This window comes from Poeciliopsis prolifica, unplaced genomic scaffold, assembly GCF_027474105.1.
Source record: "Poeciliopsis prolifica strain line A6 unplaced genomic scaffold, Auburn_PproV2 SCAFFOLD002, whole genome shotgun sequence".
NCBI classification, from domain to species: Eukaryota; Metazoa; Chordata; class Actinopteri; order Cyprinodontiformes; family Poeciliidae; genus Poeciliopsis; species Poeciliopsis prolifica.
In genome coordinates this window covers 1,710,001-1,735,415 of record NW_026562377.1, presented here as the reverse complement: position 1 = coordinate 1,735,415, position 25,415 = coordinate 1,710,001, and the positions used below count along the sequence as shown (strand labels likewise).

The following is a 25,415-nucleotide window of genomic DNA, read 5'->3' as shown; positions in this document are numbered from 1 at the left end:
GCCGTCAGTGTTGGTGAAGAAAAGATCAGAACCCAAACAGAGTTGATTCTCCAGCCTTTATTGTCTTTCCCATCCTAGCTGCTTAGCTGCAGCTGAGAAATGTAACTGAAGTCTACAGCTACTGGAATTTTGGTTGCTTGGAAATTATTTCAGATTTTGAGGATTTTTCTGTTGCTCTGAAATTAAGCAAGAGCAATAGCCAGATTTGTGTTGCTAAAATTGCTATGGCAACCAATCTTATAATTGGATAATTGTTTAAAATATACGCTAAAACAAATGAATGGCTTGGGTTTTATGCCTTTCCAATCTGCCAAAGACATTTTGTTTATAAACAAAACAGGAGGCAGCAGATTTTACACCAAATTATTCTTGTGTGCGCTGTTTTGTCTATGATGTGTTGGAATAATAATTGGAATGCGGAAATTCTTACCTCTTTTTTCTACAATTTTGCTTCTAGAAACGTTGACTCTTGACACTGATAAGAGAGGATTTAAGAATAACAAAACCTGTAGGTCTTTAAAAGTCTGTTGGGGATAAAAGTCGGAGGATATATGGCCTTTTTAATTAATGCTACAGAATTACAACATGGGGGTTTTATTAAAACGGCCCCTTAATGTAGATTAACTCCATCAGCCTCTTCAAGCACACATGAAAGAGGAAAAGTACAACTACAGAGAATATTCATTGTCTTTATAATCTTCACCACCTACCGCTACTTTTACAGCAACACATTTAAGCAGATATTAACATGTACAGAGTTGCAGAAAAGAACTGCAGTGAAGACCATCAAAAGACCTGCAGTAGGTACAAAGTTAGACCATAACAAAGTCAGCAGTGGTTATATAATGTACTTGTAGCTTATGTGTCCTAAACAGTGGAAGATTTTGTAGGTTTCAGCCTCAGAATACTAATTGGCAGCTAATTGTGATGCAAGTTGCTGCTTTACACAACATCAGGACAGTAAAACGCAAATACTTTGTTACATTTTGGCTTTTTGTTGACATGGTAATAGCGTTTTGGAAAGACAAAAATGCATAGGTTAGACGATGGAAACATTTTAGAAACAACGCTAATCATGTCTGCATAAACACAAATCATTACTTCAGTCACATTATTTCGCACTTTCGCTTCGAATTTTACCCACACGCAACACAAAGAATGAAGGAGTGTGTATTTCACTGTTTCATTAGCATTAGCATTCTGGTCATGACCACTTCAAGGCTCGGGAGAGTCATCCAGTGAATCCTTTGCTAGCTGTAGTATTAATATGCTGACATTGATGGAAATGTTTTTAGTCTGTGGAAGGTGTAAGACTGTTGAATATGAGCCCAAACAGGCAATTCATTATTGTTGCTTTAAGCCATAAGTCTATCTATGGTAATGCTTAGTCTTGGGATTGTGTAGTAAGTGAGTCATTAGCCTAAATGTGCTAGCTACTAGCATTGCTATGCTAGCCGAAAGCCTATTTATGGCATCCTAGGGAAGGTATCATCCAATGAGTCATTAACCGAAATATGCTAGCTCAGAGGTCTCCAACTCTAGTCCTTTGGGAGATTTTGGATGAATTCCTGGTGCAACACAAGGAATTCAAATAATTGAATTATCTCTTCAACATGCCATCAAGTTTGTAAATGGCCTGGTGGTTAGCCTTTCATTTCATCCAGGTGTGTTTGAGCAGGCTTGCATCTGAAATCTGCAGGGTAGTTGGAGAAACCTGAAGTAGCAAACTTCAGCTTCTGCATTGGTGCACTGCAGAGTGAGATGGAGAACAGGCACAAGGGAAAGAGCTCAGCAGAGTATACGCACAATGGTTATTTGATATACAAACATAGCTTAATTTGTGTTACTTGAGTTTCTAGAGCACAGTATTTCAAGAGGGGGTAGTCACTTGACTTCAGAGGCTGGTGACTAAAAAAGACAAATTAAATGTCTGATATTGTCCAACTTAAGAGGTTTCAGTCACAACTTTGTACCTTATCCTGTGCCAAAATCCAAAGCACCACTGATAACATATTCTGCACTCACTTAATAGCAAACAGTACCTGAATATCAGCAAAATCAAACATCCCAATGCATTAACAGATGCATGTGGCTGCGTTGTTCATCAATTCACAGTTTGCATTGTTACACGTTTTTGCGTCACAAAATCACAGATGGCATTGGACTGAAAAATCCTTCCTTTTGAATTACATCATAGCATTATTCAGTACCAACAATGTCTACATCCGTGTGTACACAGTGAATATATGAGCATGCTGTCAGCGGTTAACACTCACCAGAGGGTTTCTGTATTCCTGATGTTTTATGTACAACACTAATTCAGTAGCAGGATTGTAGAATGCGACAGGAAACGATGCTACTGTTGCAGTAGTATCGTTTGTGGTGGGAAACTACTTTGAATTAAAATGGTCATCATCGAAGTCCAATCTAAGCAGAAATAAATAGATGTGCATTGGCTACTCTACATCATACTATTGAAATCAGAATTCAGATTTTGGAGTTTCAGGGTTAATTATTAATCCCAGCAACAATGTGACTTTGAAATGACTGGTAGATACAGCTATTGTGCAATACCAAGACCTAAGATCAATGTATGCCAATACTGTTAAACCAACTCTTTGTATTTATAAGGCGAGCATCTATTCTAAAATATTAGGGCAAAAGGTATTTTTCAAACAGATTTTGTTATACCTCAAAAACAGAAGTTAAATCACATTTGAACCTGTCACAATGCACTATGCCTCCTTTTATAATGTTTATATTGTTTCTAAAAACCATGGCAATGTTAAGTCGACTGCACACAAGGTTGATTCCACAAATTCATAAGACGAGAATAGCATTGTAATATCCACCTGTGTACAGCTTGCATACAAATAGAAGTAGTGATACATTTATTTGAAGAAATGTCTCATCACAAATGATTTCTTTAAGTCTAATGGTCTTGAAGCATCTTTGTTGTCAAGTGGTAAAGCAAGGATCAAAAGCTTTGATTTATAGTGAGTAAAAAGGACTTTACAAGTCATTGTGTTTGTTTGTGTATGTGATGGGAATCTGTAGTCATCTCCAGTCCACCACTATTTGAACCTTCTCAGCCAAAAGTCCAACTGAGCAGTTTCTTGAAAATGTTGCATAATGTTGTTCAATTCGATTGTTTCCAAGAGACAGTTTGTGACTTATGTGCTTGGATACAGTTCATTGTCTTTTATGCTTTGACTACATTTCTACCAGGCAATGATTAATCTACAAATAGAAAAAAGTATAAAAAGATGCGATATCCTGGATAGATGTTCTCTGAAGGGCATCACGAATAGTTTTTGGTGGTCAAATCGGGCCACTCTGTCTCCATGCATACATCCAACTCTTTAGCAACGACAAATGGAAGATCTGATCAGTTGTTCAGAGGGAAAACTTTGAAGGGAATGAATGTGATAGGAGAAAGGGGCAATATTCGAGGTATAGGACTAGCACACTTGTGTCCATATAGGATGCTGAGCTTAAGTCTGCAGTCATTCATGCTGATTGGTATCCACCAAATACCCTACAGCTCAATTTTTTCCCCAGCCTTTTCAGTCATTGTCGCTGTCTGGCTTTGTGGGTCTTCCAGGCAGCAAGCCATGGGGCTGGGGATGTAATTAAATGGAGTGACTCTGGCAGCCTTGCTCCGGGGTCCCTGGCGGAAAGTGACAATTCCACCAACATGGCTGTCTGATGTTCCAGTAGTGCTGAGGCTCTTCAATGAGCCATCTGAATCTGCATCCTGGTGGTTACTCCCAGAGGCAGCAGTAAATTTTCTAAGGAGAGCCAGTCTGGCCTCTTCCTCAGAGATCAGTGGAGCTGTTTCAGCTGTTGGAGAAGTACTTGAATTAGTCTTGTCCTTGGATAAATCTTCTGTCTGGACTGTTGCGTCCGTTGTCTTGCGAGATGCAAGTACAACTGTTGGCAGTTTTCCTGGTAGACCGAGTAGTTTTGGTTTTTCCCCATCAGGAGAAGGCACCAGTGGTAACGCATTGGCAGGCAGCGTGCTTTTCAATATCTGAGGTACATCTTCATCCCTGATTCTCCTCCAAGTAACTCCAGTATTGCGCCGTGATGTAGATCTCTGTCCTTTCTTCTTTGTGTCATCCTCGCTTTTTGCCCTTCCGCTTGAATCAGAGGACGATGAACGTAGCGAAGAACGGCTGGTAACACGACTCAGTATATTTATGCTTGGTGATGAAGCATGGCGCTTAAAGGTATCTTGCTCTTGTTGATGCCTGGCCCCAGAGATTCTGCTAGTAGCATTTCGCTGGGCTACTCTGCAAGGACTTTCCGAACTAGTTCTACGGGCTGGCCGTCTTGCAGATAGATCTCTTTCACTCGAAGTTGCTCTAGACAAATTTGTGGTCTGCTTTTGAAGGCCAGGGATTGGCTTTTGGACTTGCTGAACTTTTCCAGGGTCTTTTACCTGCACCCTTTTAGGGGCTTGCACTGCTACCTTTAGCTCCTGGCAGCGTGAGGAGCACAAGAAGACTGCTGAAGCTCCAGGAGCTGCCCTTCGAGGGGATCCATTTTGTGATCTTGGTGTATTGTGAGGAGAGCCATCACGTCTAAATGGTGTCCTTGATTCCTTAATAAAAGTCAGCTGCCTCAGAAATCCATTTCGATCAGATTCACCACTGCTCGAATGGACAGACGTCATCCTAACCATGTCAAATCGGTTGGCTGGTGACACTCTTTTCCCATTAATATGTTGACTTTGTTTGGGTGAAGTTTGGTTAGTTACCAGTGGTGACAAAGGTCGGGACTGCCGGGTTGAATTCTGCATAAAAGGTATCCGGACAGGTGACTTCTGAGTTTTTGGTGGGGGAGATTTCTCATTTTTATTAAGAACAGGAGAACGTCCTTTTCTTTCAGGGGGGCTACTGGCTGGTGAGCTACTACTTGACGAGGTAGGCTTTTTCTGAATTGGTTTACCTGTCTGAGTTGGGGACACTGTTTTCTTCTGTGACTGCTTGGACGGTGTGGAGCTCTGTGATGATCCAGAGGATGAGCTTTTTGGTATCCTTGGAGGTGGAGTAGAGCTCCTTTTTGGAAGGGACAGTTCCACGTCCTGGGGCTGGCCGAGTCTGTGAAGGCTCTTTGACCGGTGCTGGGCAAGGTTTGGATTCTTTGGAGCATCTGTCTTGCTTGGCATTTTTCTGGGCGGAGGTCTTTGTGATGGAGCCGTCGCTTGCTGTGGTGTGTAGATCACTGTCCTGCCTCTAAACACAACTGGTAAGTTGGGAACTGGCTTGCGTTGTGCAAAGTCTAAAGGTTTATTAGCTTTTTTCTCTTTTGCAAATTTCTTTTCTTTAGGTGTAAAGCTAGATGTGGACATGAAAGACAGAATTGACTCCGTCTCTTCGGATGATGGCTCTTGAGATTTTGAGGCTTGCAGTCCAGTGACAACACAGTTAGCTCCTTCCTGTATGGCTCTCCACTCGACACTATTGAGGTCTGAATCGTTATCCCATCCTGTATCATCACTATCCATTTCTTCATCCATGTCCCATCTGTCAGAGTCCTTTTGTTTATGAGTATTTTCTGTTTTTTTCTTCCTGGCAGCCATTTTTCGCCTCTGCTTGGGCATGGCAGATGTTATGCACTTCTGGAGGAGGTCATCCTCTGAGTCCATGCTCACTGAGCTCGGTGAGCTTTGCTCTTCATACTGACAGTGCAAAGTAACAGCCTTTGTTTGCTGTGCCATATTGAGGGTTTTATTGTGTCTGTTTTTGTACCACATTTGCTGTGCTTTTGTTTTATGTTCCTCAAATTCGGCATCACTGAGTGAACTGACGGAGGAGCTGAGTGAGTAACATGCCAGGGATTCATCCCGTAAAAGATTTTGTTTCAATCTCAGAAAACCTCTGGGCTTTCCTTGGGAGTTATCTATCCTGCCTATGTTTGTCATGCTTCGGGAGAGAGTGCTTCTCGCTGCCTCCTTCATCTGTTTTCTGCTTGTTCGTTTGATTACTTCTTCATTGTTGTCACCATAGAAATCGATACTATCCTCTGAAGAATGTGTCATTTGTCGAAACATTTTGTTTTCTTTTTGCGTTCTGGAGTTGACATTCATTTCTTTGTTTTGTTTTATAACTGGCAGGTCAAACTTCCTGTAGGAGCCTTGACCTTGTTGCCTCCTCTGTTGATTTGGAGATCGCTCCCTGTTTTTTAGGCTGGCTACTCGGTCAGCTACCTCTTTGCTCTGCATCAGCAGCTTCTGAGTGGGAATGACATGTTTGGTGATTCGGCTCATTTGGACCTCCGGTGGGTAGGTTGAACCGTGTGGTTTGTGGAAGTGTGAAAATATTCGCAAGTCTTCAATCCTCTTTGCATCATTGTCCATCACTTCCTGTTTGCTCAGGCCTTTAGCTGTGCAGTCTTTAGCCCCCCTGTTCTTTAGGGGATACTGAAGAGTTTCATCACTTAAAGATGTTGTACTAGAGAAGTTGACAGGTGTTCCCTCTGCAGAGTCGGTGAAGGAAGAATCATCCAACTTCAAGTCTTTTTGTGGGTATATATTTCTCCTTCTAGGACAAATTTGGGTTTTGCCATTTGGAAGCATGTTAAATTGTAGTTGCATTGGTTTTCGGATCTGGGAGTTGAGTACGTTGGAGGGAATGGCAGTCACCAGGGATGATCTTACTTTTCTAAACTTTGATGGCATCGCTGAGTTGATGCATTCTTTCAGAATTTCTATGTCTTCTTCTGAGTTGCCCTCGCTGTATCGTTCCCCGTTGTCAAATCCTTCCTCGTCTTCATCAGGGTACGGGAGATTCTCATCATTTTGCTGGAGTAATGGGGTTAATTTCAACTCAACGTCTTTCTGGATGTAGTGCTCGTGCAGAGGCAAAGCACTTAAGCTGGAAGCACAAGAGAAATTTTCTGTGGGCTTCTCAACCGTAAAATATATCATGGTTTCCAGGTCGGGAAGGTTGAACCTCTCCTTGGAATCTGTGATCTCTATGAACTTCCGCAGGCTGTTTTCCCATTGTCCTGGCATCCCTGTGGTCTGTGTCTCTGGTACATTTGACTCAACACAGCAGGGGGTTTTACTACGACTAGGAGGCATAGTTTGTCCTGGGCTGTCTGGAAGATCACTGGGGCTTATTGTTCCATCAATCATCTCACTGCATGGATCACTTTGGATTGAACTGGCAATAGAAGGAGACTCGAAACTGCCCAGTGAACTCACAGAGCTACAGCGGCTTAGAACTAGGGGTGTATCATGGATATAGTTCTCAGAAGAGCTTGATGGAGATCTGTCTTCATTTATAGCAGGGGAAGCGCCCCTAAGGAACACCTTTTCCTTTTTGGTAGTACGAGATATCTCAATGGGATCTTTCTCTTTGATGGGGAGGGTTTTTGAGTCGGTCATCAGCAGCTGACTGTCGCTCAGATCCTCTAACGTTTCATCTTCTTGCTCTTTCTTCACTTCTTCGCCATCATCCACCTCAATTATTTCTAAAGACGAGTCACTCTCCAGCTCATTCTCACTTTGTCCGTCTAGCCCACCGTCACCAGAAGAGAGTGAGGACAGTGAACTGCATCGTGAGAAGCAGATTGGAGTGTTTTCCACTGAATATTTCTGGACCGTTTCCATCGTCCCCACCGTTGGACTTCTGGTGGAATTCATTGGAGCAAATTTTGTAATACTTCCTCCAGTCAGTACGGTGGGTACCCATGTTTGCCTCCTCATCGCTTGGGCAGCCTGAACATTGATGGCCGTCTTTGCGACTCCAAATTTTGCCACACTCTGGATGAGTGGGACCTGTTGATAACTAGGAGAAAGTTTAATCGATGTCATGCTTACATCAGAGGATATTTTAGTGGACACACTGACAGGTGTTTGTACTGGTTGTTCTTGGTTCTTGTCGATGTCTGTGTTGCCAATCTCCACATTATCCATAACTTTATTATCCACAGAATCTCTCTCTGGAATATCCTGCTGGTTAGTCTGATTCAGAACGCTCTGTCCTTCTTCAAGATGTTCCTGATGAGCCACTTTGAGGTCAAGTTGGTTGGGTCGTTGTTGTTGGATTGCCTGAGCCTTTAGAACAGGTCGCACCTGGTCTTTGCTGCCGCAGTATCCGTCACTGGTGCTTCCACTATTCAGGCTGTCTGTTGACACACTCGTGTGGGCGGTTTTGAGGCGTAGAAGGGCATGGGCTCTGCTGAGGCGTTCTCTGTAGGCTAAGCTGCTCACATCAGACAGACGGCAGGGGGAGCATGAATTTGCTCGGGCTTCGTTAAGCTCATCCTGTCCATAGGGCCAGTCTGCCAGGTGGTCCTCAGAGCTGAGGCTAAAACTGTCCTCAGAGGATGTGTGCATGGTGATGTCATCCACTAGCCTGTCAATTTTTGCCACTGTATTGGTAATCTTCTTTGCTAGTTTCTCTGCTGCAGCAGAGACCACATCATCAGGAGGAGCATGTTTCTTCTCAATCATCTGAGGCAAATCTGTATCTCTCTCGGGTTCATTATCTCTCCTATGGGGCTGATTTTGCACAAAGTTGGAGTTGGTGAGATACATTGGCAGCATAGAGAAGCTACCAGAGTCCAAGCTGTTGGAGTTATTGGGGGCTTCATCATCATCAAAGCAACCAGAATCAGAGGCATAATCCTTCGCCAGACTCTCGATGTGCCTAAGAGGTTTGTTGAAGCTCAAATGCTTGGAACTCTGTTTCTCAACTGTATCAAAGGTCTCAGCGAGGTGTTTGGCATTCAGCTCAGCCTCAAAAGCTTTCTGTTTCCTCATGTAGAGGGAGGGAACGCAAGAGCCAGGGGAAAGCACCGCAGTGTCTTTGTATTTCAAAGGTCGATTGGTGAGGAGGTTCCTCAAAGCTGCAGCGCTGCCCATGGCGATCATCTTGTGCTTAGAGTGGATGAGGTTGCGCAGCATGCTAACCGCCCCAAGATCCCACAGCAGCTCCTGATCTTTAGGACTCCTGGCTGAAAGGTTCCAGAGAGTCCCGCAGGCGTTGCTCACTATGGTCAAGCTGTGAGAGCGCAGGTGCGCCAGAAGAGTCTGGAGACAGTTGTGATCTCGCAGGATTTGTCTGCACAGGAAGAAAAACAGACATACTTCAGCTTATATTTTTATGGATAATGAAGGTAACTACAGCAATAAAAAGTGTTTTCACTGCATCAGAACTTCACCCACCTGTAGTCCTCTCGCGTGGCGATCAGACTTGACACATTTCGGAGAATTCCCCCTCCACTTTCGATGATGGCGAGCGAGTTGGTCTGACAGCGGTAAGTCAGTGTGCTGACCAGGAAACCCAGAGATCCATCGACTGAACAGATCGCCACTTTGTTATCAATGTTGTGGGCTGACAGGTTCCACAAAGCACTGAGGACACTCTTCAGAGTTGACTCCTGTAGAGAAGCATATTTTTCTCAACACAAGAGCAGGAAACTTCAGTAAAAGTTAAAACCTTGGCTCTATTTTCTACAGACTAAGTTTCCATTTCAATGCTTGTATTTCACCAGTTTAGTTTTGGGTACCTTGGTTGCCTGCAGGGCGCAGGTCATGAGGGCAGACACACAGCTGATGTCTCTCAGAACTCTCTTGGTGCTGATGTCGGCCCTCCAGGACAGGTTCCTCATGACGCTGGAGACCACCTGGTGAAGCTCCTCGCTGTCTGAGGCCAGCTGGGCCACCAGAGCCTGGAGGGAGCTCTTCCTTGAACACAGGGCGGCCTGCAGGAGGACGACGAGGGTGCAGACATGAGTAACAGATTAGCTAATGCTAAACACTACTGTACTGCTGCTGCTGAAATGTTTAAGTCCTGTACACATTCCTCATGGCCAAATTATTTACTTTACTCAAATTAGCACTCCCAAGCACAAATATTTCCCCATGAGTTTACTTACCGAAATCAGGCTCAGTGGATAGAGACAGGGAACAAAGTCATGAGAGACAAATATTTCTCTGGACTGCATTTTTCCACATTTAAACTAAAGTCAAATTGTCTCCAGGTCTGTTTTCTTACGGATAAAATGGATGACCTGTGTCCTGTTGGGTTAGAAACACCTCAGACCCATTTAGTCTAGGATTTAGGGGATCCTGCCTCCATTGTTTGACCATACCTTATTGACGACGTCGCCAAAGGTGAGGTTGGTGAGGCCCATCCCAGCGTAGCGGCGCAGAGCCATGTTGATGGGGTCGTTCTGCATGCCATACATTTCCTGCTCAAGGTGGATTAGATCTGCCACCACCTGAAGACAACCTGGGGAAGAACAACACACACTGAACCCAAAACTCACAACAACTTAAACTATCAAGCCAGCTTAGTGCTAGGATAAGTCTTCTTTTCCCTCTCAGATGCTAAGAATTAGAAAATAAGGCACAAACCTAATTCATTCATGGCGCGTCTGTACTCTTCTTCAAAGGACATCTTCATGATGGCACACATGGCCTGACAGATCTGAGGGTCCACAGGTTCAGGAATATCTGCACATCACAGAAAAAGTTAAAGGAGATAAGTTTAAACCAAATCAAAGCTTTGTGGGATCAAATCCATAAAAAGGGAGTGTGCGCTAACCAGACATCCTGATTAGAGTATTTTCTGTATCAAGTTCTACTGTCTAATTGGAGCATCTGAATTCCATTAACTTGTGGTTCTTGTGAGTATTTTAGGCTCACCAGACGTTTTGGTGCCTCCAGGTGAAGGCGTCACGGCATGACTCTCGAGCCAGTCCCAGCCGCTGTCGCAGTAGGTCCGGATCTGCTCCAGCATGTGCAGGACCTTCATCTCCCGGTGGGCCTGGCCTTCGTCCTGCTGTGAGAAGATGATGTTGTGCAGGGCGGCGCTCGCTCTGGATTTGGTGTCTCGGCTGCAGCCGGTTGAGGCGATGCCGCCTGCCATCTCCCCGGGAACTCCATCAGGAACTCCACAGGGAACTTCATGCAAGATCTGAACCAGCAAGGGGACGCATCCAGATTTCCTCATGGCGATGCAGCTGTCCTGAGAGCTGGACAGGGCCAGGAGAGTCCGGGACATCTCATCCTTGTCCCTGTTCGCCAGCATGGAGAGCAGCCAGAACACCATCTCCACCTGAGGAGGACATGTAAGCAGAGTTTGCTTATTTGGTCTGCATCAGTTTGATTACGCATTCACACCTCCCCAAACGAACCAGACGTTCCAGACAAACAGAGCAGAGTTTGAGTAACTAAACAACTGTTTAGGTTGTTGAAGCTTCTTGACCAGGACTAATCTCAATCACATTTTATCTGGTAAAATAAAGGTTAAATACAATAAAATTAGACTTGTGGTTGCCATGGATATTAAGGGATTTCTCAAACTTGCATAAAAGAATCAAAGCAACACCCCAAATTATTCAAGTTAAACAATGTTATTCTGATGATGGAATAACATTGTAACATGATGTCTGGTTGAATGTTGAGGTAATGTGAATTGATGAGAACCTTTGTGCTGTGCATATGTTCAGTGTTTCTGGAAACCCTGAATGTGAGCGAGGAGTTGTTACCTTGCTGCCTCCGTCTGCAGCTTCAGCTCCAGCGGCTGCAGCCGATGAAGAGCCGCTGTTCTCCGGTTCTCCAGCAGGGGGCTTCTCAGCTCCAGACGGCTGCACATGAAAAGGGAAGAAGAAAGCATGAGACAATCTCTGACCCAGTTTCACTGCTGTCACAGCTCTGCTTGTCAGAGGTTCAGAGGTTTTATTGAAACTGTCGCTGCTGCAGCTCCAGACGGCAGGACTTTATTAAAAAGAAAGGTGAGTTTGTTTGGTGCAGAAAACCAAACAAACTCAAAATAAGTAAATTCACTAATTCCAGTTTGAGTTGGGTGTTTTTGTAAATCTGATAGCTCAAATCTGCAGATTAATGCAGCCTGAAAATATCTAGTTTCTACATATTTGTGTCTGGGTTTGTAAGAGAACAGAAACATGTTGTGAAATGTTTGTTTTACCACCTGCATGTTAATCTGTGCAGCGTTTGAATGTCTTTGTGTGAATCTCATTCACATCCAGACATTTAGACCCTTGTGCCAAAAACCACATTCCTTCAGGACCAGAGAACAGCTCCAGACGGGAATAAAACACGACTTCATTTGGATGCACAGCCTGACATCCTTAAGAGATTTATATCAAAGCTTTCACCCCCGTCTTCACTGCATCCCGTCACCATGGCAACGCCTCCGGCTGCGAAGCGTGTGTAAAGCGAGAGCTGCAGATGGACAAAGAGCAGAGCTGTATGTGTGTTCTCCTCCTGTGTAACAAAGGAAACCTGGATGTTTGGCGTCAAATCCGCCGTGGCTCCGATCCAAACGGGCCCCATTAGAATACGGGCTGCAGCAGCAGGAAGCGGCGAGGAGCCGACAAAATGGAGGCCGGCGAGTGGAGCTGCTGCCCCGACCGGCTCCATCTGTCTGTCCGTCTGTCCGCGACAGAAGACCGAGATAAACTGATATTCGCTGGTCCACAGCCTCGGTCTTAAAGGGCCAGGATCATGTAAAATCAACTTTTCATCTTTCCATCGTGTTATAATGTTATTCCTTCATCAAAAACAAACCTGGAGTGCTGCTTTGACTCATTCATGAATGTTTGAGAAATTCAGTGAGAAATGAATGAGTCCAGCCAGGTTCAAAATGCCTGGGTGGACCAAGCTCCGCCTTCGAATCGCAGCTCCTCCCCCACTCAGCTCCTTCAGACTAGCCAGCAGAAATGAGCAAACACCTGGTGGAGCTGCTGAGCTTATTATAGGAGCTCAGAGCAACCAGCGTAAAAATGTTTAACTCGCTTGATAAAGAAGCCATGTTGTGATGACTTCCTGGAGGCAGAGCTTCAGAAAGTGCAGGTGTTTTTAAAGAGACAGAGGCCCAATTTCAAGGTGTTTAATTATAAAGTTAAATTTCTTTAAATCATATTTACTAGAGCATTTTGACACTATTTGCCTGGAAAGCTTTTTTAATTGCCCATTTTGACAGCAACCATCCTCCATATGAATATCATTTTTAGCAAAGTATCTTTACTTTTATTGGCTTGCTGCATGCGGCTGTGAAGGCATAAACCTGGGGATTTTTAATATCCACAAAAAAAATGAATTACGGAATCTGGGAGCAGAATGAGATTAAACACAGGTTGCATCATCTTAACTGTAAAAAAGAAAACAAATACAGTTTCTAAGTAACATCAGTTTTAAAAAATAAACAGTTCTAATTAGTTACAGTGTTTTAGATATTAGAACAGGTTCAGACGTTAATGATTTTCATCAAGAATGTGGAACTAAAACCACGCTGATAATCAGGAAATGTTGCACATCTGCTTCTAAAAAACAAGTTTCACATGTAAAAAATAAGTGACTGGAGTTTATAGTTTTCTTTCTGAAATTGATCAGATTTCTCCGTGTGATTTGGGACCAAAGGGGCCGTCCCACTGAAAATGCCCGGGGCCCTTCAGGAGTTATGCCCAGCCCTGATCCAAACGCATGTTGGATTTTCCTTCTTTTCAAAGCAGAAACCAGAACTGCTGCTTCCTGCAGCCAATCACGTCATCCGGTGAGTGAAATATGGAGCCAAACAGGTCGGACAGCAGCGGATGAGCTGAGTGACAGAAAGTTTCTGAGGGAGACGTTGGTTCTTTTCTGAGGCCGGATCTGTTGTTGTTTGGTTTTTAAATGAAGGATGAGGGGAAAATGCGACGGAGGCAGCGGTGAGTATCTGATGGTCTCCTAATGTAGATGAAATTTAACTCTGAACAAGCCTGAACACGATCAGAGCTTTACAGAAAACCCTGAACACACCTTCTGCTGCCAGCTTCCCAGTTTCATTATGTCATGGGTTTTTCAGTTTCATGGTGCTATGCTGGTAGAAGGTTCCTATAGTTATACTTGTGCTTTGACTGCCGAAGGAGGAACAGCTTATCCTGCTCTCTCTCGTCCTTACTGATAACTCTGCCTCCTGATAACTCAGGAGCACAATATTCCAAAACAAGCTGATAAATCGACTGGAGATGGAGCGACTGCTTCCCTCGCTCCTTCCCCCCTCCCTCTCTGCTCCTCCAAGCATTCACAGGATTCAATAGATACCAATGAAGAAATGTCTTCCGGACCAGAGTTTCTTAAATTTACAGATGGAATGAATCAACAGGTTCGTCTCTCCTTAGCACTCACGTAGCAGACCTCACTACATTTAAGCCACCTGCCCCTGACTTCCCAGAGGATCCATCACTCTGCGTTTCTGAGGTCTGAGGCCGGGGACCAGATATTATCTTTACACCTGTCTCCATCCAGAATGTGTCTGGCCCCCGGGTTCTGCAGAACAGGACATTACCTGTCCGGATCACTACAAGAAAATTTACAAAAACCAGAAATATGAAATACAGCGGTCCTAATTCAAACCTCAGAGTGATCCCCTGCCTAAAGGAACCTCAGACTGAAAATCTTTTGGCCTCCAAGCCACTTAAAGTAGCTCTTTTAAATATCAGATCACTCTGTGCTAAAGCTCTGTTAATTAATGATGATGTTATGTTTCTGACAGAAACATGGTTGAATGACGATAATGACCAAATTGTACTCATTGAATCAGCGCCTCCTGACTACAATTTTTTAAGTGAGAATAGAAAACAAAAAAGGAGGAGGCGTGGCTTCTATATTTAAAAATACCATAAACTGTAGTAAAATCTCTTTCGGTCATTTCAGTTCTTTTGAGTATCTTGGAATTCAGGTTAAAGGCTTCAAACGAACTTTGACACTAACTTTATACAAAGCTCCAGCATATGTGGAAAATTTCTTTACTGACTTGAATGATCTTCTTTCTCTCATATGCATTGATTATGATTGTTTGATAATTGTTGGTGATTTTAACATTCATGTGGACAAACCCGAAAACAGAGGAGCAAAAAAGCTCTCTGATATTTTAGAAAATTTTGGTTTAACACAACATGTCAAACAAGCAACACACACTCAAGGACACACACTGGACCTGGTTATCAGTAAGGGTGTGAATATTTCCAATGTCTCTGTAACTGATGTCGCCCTGTCGGATCACTTCGCTGTTATCTTTGAAGGTTCTTTATTCTTTGACCCACTTGGACAAACAGCTACTGTCACAAAACGTTCTTTCACAGAAAACACAGCAGAAACATTTAATCAAATCTACTCTTCCTCCTCACCCTTAAGCTGTAATGATGTAGATCAGTTGTTAGATGATTTTCAGTCTAAAGTTTCATATATCATTGATTCCATTGCCCCAATTAAAGTAAAGGTTTTGACTGGTAGAAAGAAATCTCCATGGAGAAATGCACAAATAGTTTGGTCTGCAAGACAAGTCTGCCGCAGGGCAGAACGACAATGGCGTAAAACTCAACTTCACGTTCATCACGACATCTACAAAGAAAAACTACGTAACTATCACTTAACACTAAAACATGGAAGGGAGGCTTTCTTTGCAGATGTCATAAACAAAAACATCAATAATGCTCGAACTTTATTTGCAACAGTTGACAGGCTCACAAACTCTCCTGTGACGTTACCACCTGAACTCCAATCTAATGCTGCCTGTAACAAGTTTTCTGATTTCTTTTCAGAGAGAATCCAAAAAATCAGAGGATTAATCTGCACATCAACTTCAAAGCCAGAACCATTGCTGTACCAAAACAAAACAAATACAGGAAAAATGACCCATTTTCAACTACTTAATTATAAAACTCTAAAAGAAATTATAAGTCAATTAAGTTCAAGCTCCTGCTGTCTGGATGTCCTTCCCACACATTTCTTTAAGAAAGTCCTGCCTGTTATTGCTGCTGATCTGATCCAAATCGTAAACTCATCGCTTACATCAGGTGTTTTCCCCCAGGCTTTGAAAACAGCAGTCATCAAACCACTGTTAAAAAAGAACAACCTGGACAAATCACTATTGCAGAATTACAGGCCAATCTCAAACCTCCCATTCATCAGCAAAGTTATTGAAAAAACTGTGTAAACAATTAAATAGTTTCCTCATGATGACCAACTGCTTTGACACTTTCCAGTCTGGTTTTCGTGCTCACCACAGCATGGAGACTGCCCTCGTAAAAGTATTCAATGATATCCATATAAATACGGACTGTGGGAGAACCACGGTGCTGGTTCTGTTGGACCTCAGTGCAGCTTTTGACATATTACTGAATCGACTTGAAAGTTGGGTTGGACTCTCTGGTTCGGTGCTCGACTGGTTTGAATCCTACATAAAGAACAGGGATTTCTTTGTTTCAATTGGAAACTTCTCATCAAAGAGGTCAAAGGTCACATGTGGGGTACCCCAAGGTTCAATCCTAGGACCCCTCTTATTTAATATTTATATTCTCCCACTAGCTCAGGTCATAACAGGAAATAATATTAGCTACCACAACTATGCGGATGACACACAGCTCTACATTACGATGTCACCAGGTGACTCTGAACCCATCCAATCACTGAATAAATGTTTAGAGCAGATAAATGTGTGGATGTGCCAAAACTTTCTCCAACTGAACAAAAATAAAACTGAAGTCATTATTTTTGGACCTAAAGAGGAACGATCTAGAGTCAATGCACAGCTTCAGTTATTACAACTAAAACCTAGCGATCAGGCCCGAAACCTGGGAGTAGTGATGGACTCGGACTTGAACCTCCAGAGCCACATAAAGACAGTAACAAAATCGGCCTTCTATCACCTGAAGAACATCTCCAGGATTAGAGGACTAATGTCTCAGCCAGATCTAGAGAAACTCATCAATGCGTTTGTCTTTAGTCGCATTGATTATTGCAACAGCGTCTTCACAGGCCTGTCCAACAAATCAATCAAACAGCTGCAGCTGATCCAGAATGCTGCTGCTCGCGTTCTCACTAGAACCAGGAAAATAGAGACATAACACCAGTTTTAAAGTCCCTCCACTGGCTCCCTGTAGCTCAAAGAATAGATTTTAAAATACTGTTGTTAGTTTACAAATCACTGAATGGTTTAGCCCCACAATACATTAAAGATCTGCTGTTGTTGTATCAACCTTCCAGACCTCTCAGGTCTTCTGGTTCTGGTCTGCTCTGCATCTCCAGAACCAGAACCAAGAGAGGAGAAACAGCTTTCAGCATCTATGCACCAAAAATTTGGAACAAACTTCCAGAAAACTGTAAAACAGCAGAAACCCTGACTTCCTTCAAATCTCAAGTAAAAACGCACCTGTTTAGAGTTGCATTTGAAATGTAATATGTATGGATTTGATTTTGTGGATATGTATGTATTTTTTTTTTTTTTTGTGGGCAACGGGGCCCGGCGAATACCCGTGGTTAAACGGACGGCGGAGTCCGGCGGTAACAGGCGCTTAAATTCCGTGTCAAAGGGAAGGGGAAGAAAGGGAAAGAGGAGGGAAGGGGAAAAAGAAGGAAAAAGGGGAAGAAAAGGAAAAGGGAAAAAAAAAACTTGGTATTTTATTCTATGTTGCATGCCTTTGTGTTTTGTGTTTATGATGTAAAGCACTTTGAAATGCCTTGTAGCTGAAATGTGCTATACAAATAAAATTTGATTGATTGATTGATTGATTACATCACACTGTGATATGATAAGTTTCAGACTTCATACAGTACAAGGTGATTTAAAAAATAGACATAATTTTTATGACATGGCCTCAAATCCTGGCAAATACTTGATCTGTCTGGTTATTTCTGATAAAGTACTTACAGCTGTTGTGTCCAAACTAATTCAATTTGAAATCATTCTTTGCATTTTTTCTCAATTAAAAGCAAAAACTATTTTATTTTTACCTGATAAATAGACAATAAACAATTTAGTCCATTTTTGAAGAGTCTTCAGTGTTGACATTTTCAAACAAGCGCTAATTAAAGATGGAGGGCAACATCAGCTCCATATTGTGCAGTATGTTTATGATTCATGTCTCATTGGATTACAGTAAACTGTGTCAAAAACAAATCATACTCAGATAAATACATATTTATTAAAAACATTAAATGGACAAGGAAAATTATCAAACAATAAGATTAGAAATAAAATATAAAATTAAGTCATAGTAATAATCAAATTATACTATTGAAAACAATAAATATTAATTTATGTCACATTGTATAATTAAATAAGTTGGAGAAGTTTCCATTTTTAACGTGAATTCATCTAATGCTAGATATTGCATGTCAACCATTTTCCTGAGAAATTATTCTTTAACAAAAAAAGTGACCATTCAAATCTAGCCTAGCCAGTGCTAACGATAGCCTAGCTGATGCTAATGCTAGCCTAGCCTATGCGAATGATAGCCTAGCCGATGCTAATGAATAGCAGAGGAAGTAAGAAGGCGATTAGCCTATCCAAAGCTAACGCATTAGGGGCAATAATTACTTAATACTGATGAAAAATTTCAAGTTTCACTGGCAGATTATTTCACTCATAACATGGAAAAATGTATTTGTTAAATAATCTGCCAATGAGATAAGTACTCTTTTTAAAAAATCAATATTAAGAAGTTATTGACTTATAACAAGCTCCTATTTCCTGTTGAAAATGTACTTGTGAGTCAGTTTTGTCTAATTTCAAGTAAACTAAAATATTTGCACTAGAAACTGAACCAAAAATGCTTGGTAAGATTTTCTGTTTTTGCATCGTGTGTCAATATGCTTTAACTTAATTACAGGAATATTTAATGCAGTAAAATACTATCTTTCAACTTACAATCACTGTTAATCTCCAATTCCATATATTTCCCGTTTGATAGGTCTCCATGCTGACTCCAGCTTTCAAGGCACATCAAAACATGTTGAAAATCAGAACATTAAAGAACTGAAACACACGGAGGAAAATGAGTGATCCTAAAGAACCACCGGCGGTGAAGGGGCCCGAAACATGGGAGGATGACGACATCGGGTCAGAGGCGCCGCAAGGTGAAGACCAGCAGGGAAAGGAGTTCCCTAAAACGACTCAAACAGCAAAACCAGCAATCAATCCTCTCACTCTCATCAAAGAGGACTTCAACCAAATTAAAGAGGAAATGAAGAAAATGTTCAAGGACAAAAACTCGGATCCCAAACCGAGCCAATCAGCGGAGAAGAGTAGCAGCCCCCTGACTCTCCTGAAAGAGGAACTCTCCAACGTTTTCAGGTTTGGTCCTTCAAGAGATCGAGAGAACAAGAACGTGGAAAAGAAGGAGGACTCCAGGAACAACCGTCAGACAAAAGCCTCAGCAGGAGAGAGACCCAATGAAATGTTAAAGAGTCTGTTCAGGAGGGAGAAACCTGTCCTGAAGACGGCTCAAACAAATCAAGCTACGAAGAGCAAAGCAGACATAGAAATAAATCCAACAAAACAAAACAAAGAAAATGAAAACACACAGAAATCTAATGACCCGATAAACTGTCTGGATGAATCCCAGGACAGTCAGATGACTGGTTGTGGTACAGAAAGGAGAACCGAGAAGACAAAGACTCCAAAACCACAAAGTGAGGAGCTGTTTGCATCAGCAGCAGCAGCAGGTATGGCTCTGAATGGATCAGCAAAAATCATCAACTCTGCTGTATTATCTCTGTAAAAACAGCAGACACTGAACAGATAAGTTACCTCCTGCTGTGTTTCTGAAACCTGTCTGCACTTCTGTTAAATGTGTGAAACGCTGTTTTTTTATTGCAGCTAATGAAAAAAGTCAAACTGGATTCTGGGACAATGAAAAAAACGAAGAAGAAAATGAACCTTTAGAAAAGGTTCTGTCCTCTGAAGTCAGTTTAATCCCTCTAAGAACCAACCTGAGGTCAGTTAAAGAAATCCACACGCTTAGTTTAATGCAGAATGGAAATGAAAACCAGTGAACATTCATGAGATCCCATTTGACAGGCGTATTCTGAAGTTTTTACTTCCTTATTTTGCAGCCCCCAGCCTATAGAAGACTTCTGGTCTCTGAAAAACTGTAAGTTAAGACGGATTGATATGCTTCTCTTTTTCAACTTACAATCTTCTCTCTTTATTTCCTTCTTTTATAAACCTCACAGTGTCATCTGCATGCAGCTTGATTTTAGTTCAGCCTGGATTCATGTCACAGAACTGAAATGTTTCAGGAACATGCAGGTTCATTTCCAGATCTCACAGCTTAACTTTACACTGAGGCGGTAAAGCTGACACCGGAGCAGCGTTAGCCCGTTAGTCCTATTGCTAGCTTTGAAAGAGCACTTAGAGTTCTCTAAATTTGTTTTCCAGATACGTTCTAACGTGTTAATTCACTTGGCTGTTTTGTAAACTTTCATCTGTAAAAACTTGACATCTGTGTGGAAGTTTTGGATTTCAACTGTTAATAATTCTTTCAGTAGTTTATATACGTTTATATTAAAAGTTAGCACTTTAGCATTAGCTGCCATGAAACACCATGTTGATATAGCAATTTACCGTTAGCTTTGCGTAAGCAGTGACCACAACTGCCTTCACAGATCTTACATGTTACTTTCTAGAGGTGAAATAATCAGGGCTTCTGCGTTAGCACAACAAACCTTTTAGCTGGTCATGCTAAATAAGCTGTGGAAACTTTAGCATTAGCTTCCACTAAATACCATGTTGTGGTGCTTTAGCATTAGCGTATCAAGGTTTTTAGTTAGCATTCTCAGTTAGATCTGCCTTCCGGAAGCTAACAGGTTATTTTCTAGCAGAGTTGAGAGTGAGATAAATGTAAACACTTTACATAATAAAAATTACAAAATATTTGGGTTTTCACTTGGACTTTAAGTGAATTATGACTTTACTTAAACTACTACTACTTTTATTTTCACTTAAGAAGTGCCTGATATCTCACACCAAACATCAAATGTTAGAATGAGGTAGAAAACATCTCCTTGTTGTTTACCTGCCATCTGAAGCCCATCAAATGTTCTTATTATTGTTTTACCAACAGCTGCAATTTATCTGACCTTTGACCCCAACACGGCCAACTCAGAGCTTCGCTTAGCTGACGGCAACCGAAAGGCAAGTCGAGACTGGTTGACAGATCGGCGTGCGGAGCACCCGGAGCGGTTCGAGCAATGCCCCCAGGTTCTGTGCAGAGAGGGGCTGCTGGACCTGGCTTACTGGGAGGTATCATGGAGCGGCGGCGCCGACATTGGCGTTACTTACAACAACATCTCCAGAGACGGAGACACAGCGAGCTGCCTGCTGGGTCACAACCAGCGGTCCTGGAGTCTGGAGTGCTCCAACGGGTTCTACACGCCGTGCCACAACAACAAGAGATTCCAGTCCTGCTCGCCTGAACCCTTCAGCAACAGGGTCGGCGTTTACCTCAACTGCCCAGAGGGGACGCTCTCGTTTTTCTGCGTTTCCAAGGACGCGATGGTTCACCTGCACACCTTCACCTCCACCTTCACGGAGCCGCTGTACCCCGGGTTCTGGGTGTGGGCCAGCGACGGCTCGGTGACTCTGTGTCAGGTGGAGCTGTCTTGGGAACGTCTTCTGAAGTGAGGCTAACGGTGCGACTGAAGGACTGATGACGATTTCCAAACTGTCAGTCTTCTGCTGAGTGAATGACGCGGACATTAACCGACCGTCAAGCATCTTCTGATGAAGGACACGACATGTATGAACCAAAGAAGTGTTACTTTAGAAAGATTTCATGACAAAGACTAAATGAACTCTATAAAAATTAAATATTTAAGTGTAATTAATGAATTCTGTTGTGTTTACATGCAAATCTTTATAAAGCCAGGACTGATTCTTCAAACTTCACATTTCCATGTTTTTGTTCTTCCAACTCGGTTCTGCTGCTTCTAAAAGCAGCACAAACGCTCAGAAACCCACCAGATGCTCTACAGTGATAGGTTAATGTTTTCTGGCATCTGTAAACCGACCTGCATCAAAAACCTTCCGAATGGAACGTCATAAATCAGCATCACCTAGCAACCCAAGAGGATTTCCAACACGTTTGGTCAGCTGGTCAGAAGCAGCTTATTTGAATTTAAAGTGACAAAAAGCCCCAAACAGCTAAAAGCTCATAATCCAAGAATGTTTTGTGCAGAAAACGTAATGAGCATGTTTGGTATCACCCAGAGATCCATCCTGACCTGTTCAAGGAAGCAAAACAGCTCAAATTTATGTTTCTGTTTGGTACCTCTGTCTGTGCTGCTTCGTGTCGGTGTGTATCAGTGTGTATCAGTGTGTGTCAGTGTGTATCAGTGTGTGTCAGTGTGTGTCAGTGTGTGTCAGTGTGTGTCTGTGTGTGTCAGTGTGTGTCAGTGTGTGTCAGTGTGTATCAGTGTGTGTCAGTGTGTGTCAGTGTGTGTCGGTGTGTGTCGGTGTGTGTCGGTGTGTATCAGTGTGTGTCAGTGTGTGTGTCAGTGTGTGTCGGTGTGTGTCGGTGTGTATCAGTGTGTGTCAGTGTGTGTCAGTGTGTGTCGGTGTGTGTCGGTGTGTATCAGTGTGTGTCAGTGTGTGTCAGTGTGTGTCAGTGTGTATCAGTGTGTGTCAGTGTGTATCAGTGTGTCAGTGTGTATCAGTGTGTGTCAGTGTGTGTCAGTGTGTGTGTCAGTGTGTGTCGGTGTGTGTCGGTGTGTATCAGTGTGTGTCAGTGTGTGTCAGTGTGTGTCAGTGTGTGTCAGTGTGTATCAGTGTGTGTCAGTGTGTGTCAGTGTGTGTCAGTGTGTGTATCAGTGTGTGTCGGTGTGTATCAGTGTGTATCAGTGTGTGTCAGTGTGTGTCAGTGTGTATCAGTGTGTGTCAGTGTGTGTCAGTGTGTATCAGTGTGTGTCAGTGTGTGTCAGTGTGTGTCAGTGTGTGTCAGTGTGTGTCAGTGTGTGTGTCAGTGTGTGTCGGTGTGTATCAGTGTGTGTCAGTGTGTGTGTCAGTGTGTATCAGTGTGTATCAGTGTGTGTCAGTGTGTGTGTCGGTGTGTATCAGTGTGTGTCAGTGTGTGTATTAGTGTGTGTCAGTGTGTGTCGGTGTGTATCAGTGTGTGTAAGTGTGTGTCAGTGTGTGTCAGTGTGTGTCAGTGTGTGTCAGTGTGTATCAGTGTGTGTCAGTGTGTGTATCAGTGTGTATCAGTGTGTGTCAGTGTGTGTGTCAGTGTGTATCAGTGTGTATCAGTGTGTATCAGTGTGTGTCAGTGTGTATCAGTGTGTATCAGTGTGTGTCGGTGTGTATCAGTGTGTATCAGTGTGTATCAGTGTGTGTGTCGGTGTGTATCAGTGTGTATCAGTGTGTGTCAGTGTGTGTGTCAGTGTGTATCAGTGTGTGTCAGTGTGTGTCGGTGTGTATCAGTGTGTATCAGTGTGTGTCAGTGTGTGTCGGTGTGTATCAGTGTGTGTCAGTGTGTGTATCAGTGTGTGTCAGTGTGTGTCGGTGTGTATCAGTGTGTGTAAGTGTGTGTCAGTGTGTGTCAGTGTGTATCAGTGTGTATCAGTGTGTATCAGTGTGTATCAGTGTGTGTCAGTGTGTGTCAGTGTGTGTGTCAGTGTGTGTCAGTGTGTGTATCAGTGTGTATCAGTGTGTGTCAGTGTGTATCAGTGTGTATCAGTGTGTGTCAGTGTGTGTGTCAGTGTGTGTCAGTGTGTATCAGTGTGTGCAGCCCGTCTCACCGGCAGCTGGCCCTCCTGACCCCCTCTGGCCTCATGCAGCTCTTTCTCCAGCTGCTCCAGACGAGCTGCTCGCATCTGCAACACATAAACGGCATTGAAAACGCTTCAAAATGCTGCTTATTCCAGCAACTTTCACTGTCGACACAAACTGTGTCGTCTGCAGGGGCGTATCTAGATCATTTTTCTCAAGGGGGCCAGGCAGGGGAGCACCGGGGGGCACACCAAAATGACAAATATTTTATTTATTTATTATGTTAAAACTTCACAGTAGATTTGTTTGGGTTTAGGACACAAGCTATTTTTTCTAGTCACATGATTAGCCTACTTAGCTTAGCATAGCCTTCCCTTGCCTAACTAGTTTTAGCGCTGTTATGCTGACTCTATTCAACTTAAAGTGAAAATTATTGAACCATATTCAGTATTAATTGAAACAACAGTTTAATTTCTCTTTTCTCCTTCATGATGATTTTTTGTGCAGCAGTCTGAAGCTGCTTTTTCTTCTTCTTATTATTATTAAACATCATGTACATCAACCTGCCAATGGGACAAGGAACGGAAATTAGTCTCTTTTATCTCAAACATTTGCAGTAAATGTTAATTAAAATATAATGCCCCATTTAAAAAAAATAAAGATAAAATAATGAACAATATAATTATTGATGGTGGTTTAAGACAACAAAAGGAGCGATTCTGTCATTTATAGGCACCCAGATACTTTCATAAAGGAACCTGCAGACAGCGGGACATTTTCATTCCACCTGTTAAACCTTCCTGTTGTTCTAATCAGTGCAGCTCACCTGAGTCCTGTGCACCATCTCGTTGCTTGCTAAGTAGCGCTCCGCTATCAGAGACCGATGCACTTTGTCCTCCAGATTCTGTCGGATTAAATCTAGCTGAAGGGAAATCTGGACACAGGGGTCAGAGGTCAAGTAAAGATGGTACGGTAAAGGAAGCAGCATGTTGTTCCGCTCTCACCTCATCGATGCGCGGCAGCTGTGCCAGCCTGTGGCACGTATGTGAGAGAACCTCCAGGCGTTCCCGCTCCTCCCGGTCGATTTCTCCCAGCAAGAAGTTCCTGCAGGGGTCAAAGTTCACTACAAATTTATGCATTTCATCACTCAATCCCAACTCTATTTTTATTATCTTCCATCTTTAATTTCCATTTTTTAGTTTTCCAGATTTCATCACATGCTAACATGTGATGCTAAGGAGAAAACAGAGATTTCATAATTCATTTTATTTGTTGTTTTTATTGTTATGTTTATTTATTCTGGTTATTTAAAATGTCTTCCTGTTTCAGTGTTAAATGTTTTTGCATTATTATTAACCCATTAACATTATATGACTTGAAAATGGTCTGAAAACAGAATCATGATTGTTTATCTGAATAACATAATTATTATGACATGTCGTCATACTGAGTTATTTCTGTTTAGTATTTTAGTGAGAATAATAAACATTGTTTTGTGGATTTCCTGACCTCTCTTTGTACAGCTCCTCAAAGTGATGGTCGCTCAGCCGTCCGTCTCCATCACAGATCACCGCCGTCTGGGGCGGAGCTCCATCCAGGAAGTGATGAGGCAGCATGATGGCGGTCTCCCCGCCGGACGCCATGCTTTGGCGCGACGCCGCTCGGAGCGGGCTCCTGGCTCGGTTCACGGCAGCCATGGAGGAGGAGGAGCAGCAGGAGGACGAAGGCAGAGCCAAGTGATCCTCTAGATCCAAGCTGCCGCTCAAAGCCGACCCGGCGACGCCCCTCATCCCCGCGCCGCCCAGACTAGAAGCCATAAACCTCAGGTTGTGAGGTTGATGTTTGAGTTCGTAGTAGTTGGTGAGATCCATGTAGAGCTCTAAAGAACGAGGAGAAAACTGAGGA

The 25,415-nt window shown here is 42.8% G+C and overlaps 2 protein-coding genes across 3 annotated transcripts in view; one reads left to right on the top strand and one right to left on the bottom strand.

Annotated features, from left to right (window-relative positions):
* Positions 1-42: 42 nt before the first annotated feature.
* apc2 (APC regulator of WNT signaling pathway 2) overlaps positions 43-25,415 on the bottom strand; it is a 33,848-nt gene continuing 8,475 nt past the window's right edge. The window contains exons 4-14 of the mRNA XM_055055044.1: positions 25,020-25,389; positions 24,515-24,614; positions 24,337-24,444; positions 23,540-23,614; positions 11,512-11,610; positions 10,667-11,078; positions 10,376-10,474; positions 10,111-10,250; positions 9,526-9,720; positions 9,182-9,396; positions 43-9,077 (exon numbers count right to left, since the gene is read on the bottom strand). Of these exons, the coding sequence (XP_054911019.1) occupies positions 3,539-9,077; positions 9,182-9,396; positions 9,526-9,720; positions 10,111-10,250; positions 10,376-10,474; positions 10,667-11,078; positions 11,512-11,610; positions 23,540-23,614; positions 24,337-24,444; positions 24,515-24,614; positions 25,020-25,389 (7,352 nt within the window). The 3' untranslated portion in view covers positions 43-3,538. The remainder of the gene's footprint in view (positions 9,078-9,181; positions 9,397-9,525; positions 9,721-10,110; positions 10,251-10,375; positions 10,475-10,666; positions 11,079-11,511; positions 11,611-23,539; positions 23,615-24,336; positions 24,445-24,514; positions 24,615-25,019; positions 25,390-25,415) is intronic.
* Positions 13,227-21,670, top strand: LOC129375851 (E3 ubiquitin/ISG15 ligase TRIM25-like). Of its 2 annotated transcripts, none has more exons than XM_055055211.1 (5): positions 13,227-13,538; positions 18,718-19,471; positions 19,626-19,743; positions 19,862-19,899; positions 20,872-21,670. In XM_055055211.1, exons 2-5 carry the CDS (start codon positions 18,802-18,804, stop codon positions 21,429-21,431), a joined length of 1,386 nt encoding a protein of 461 aa, XP_054911186.1. In that variant the 5' UTR covers positions 13,227-13,538; positions 18,718-18,801; the 3' UTR covers positions 21,432-21,670. The 2 variants fall into 2 exon arrangements, with proteins under 2 accessions (XP_054911186.1, XP_054911177.1); XM_055055202.1 differs by having other exon boundaries at positions 13,227-13,692.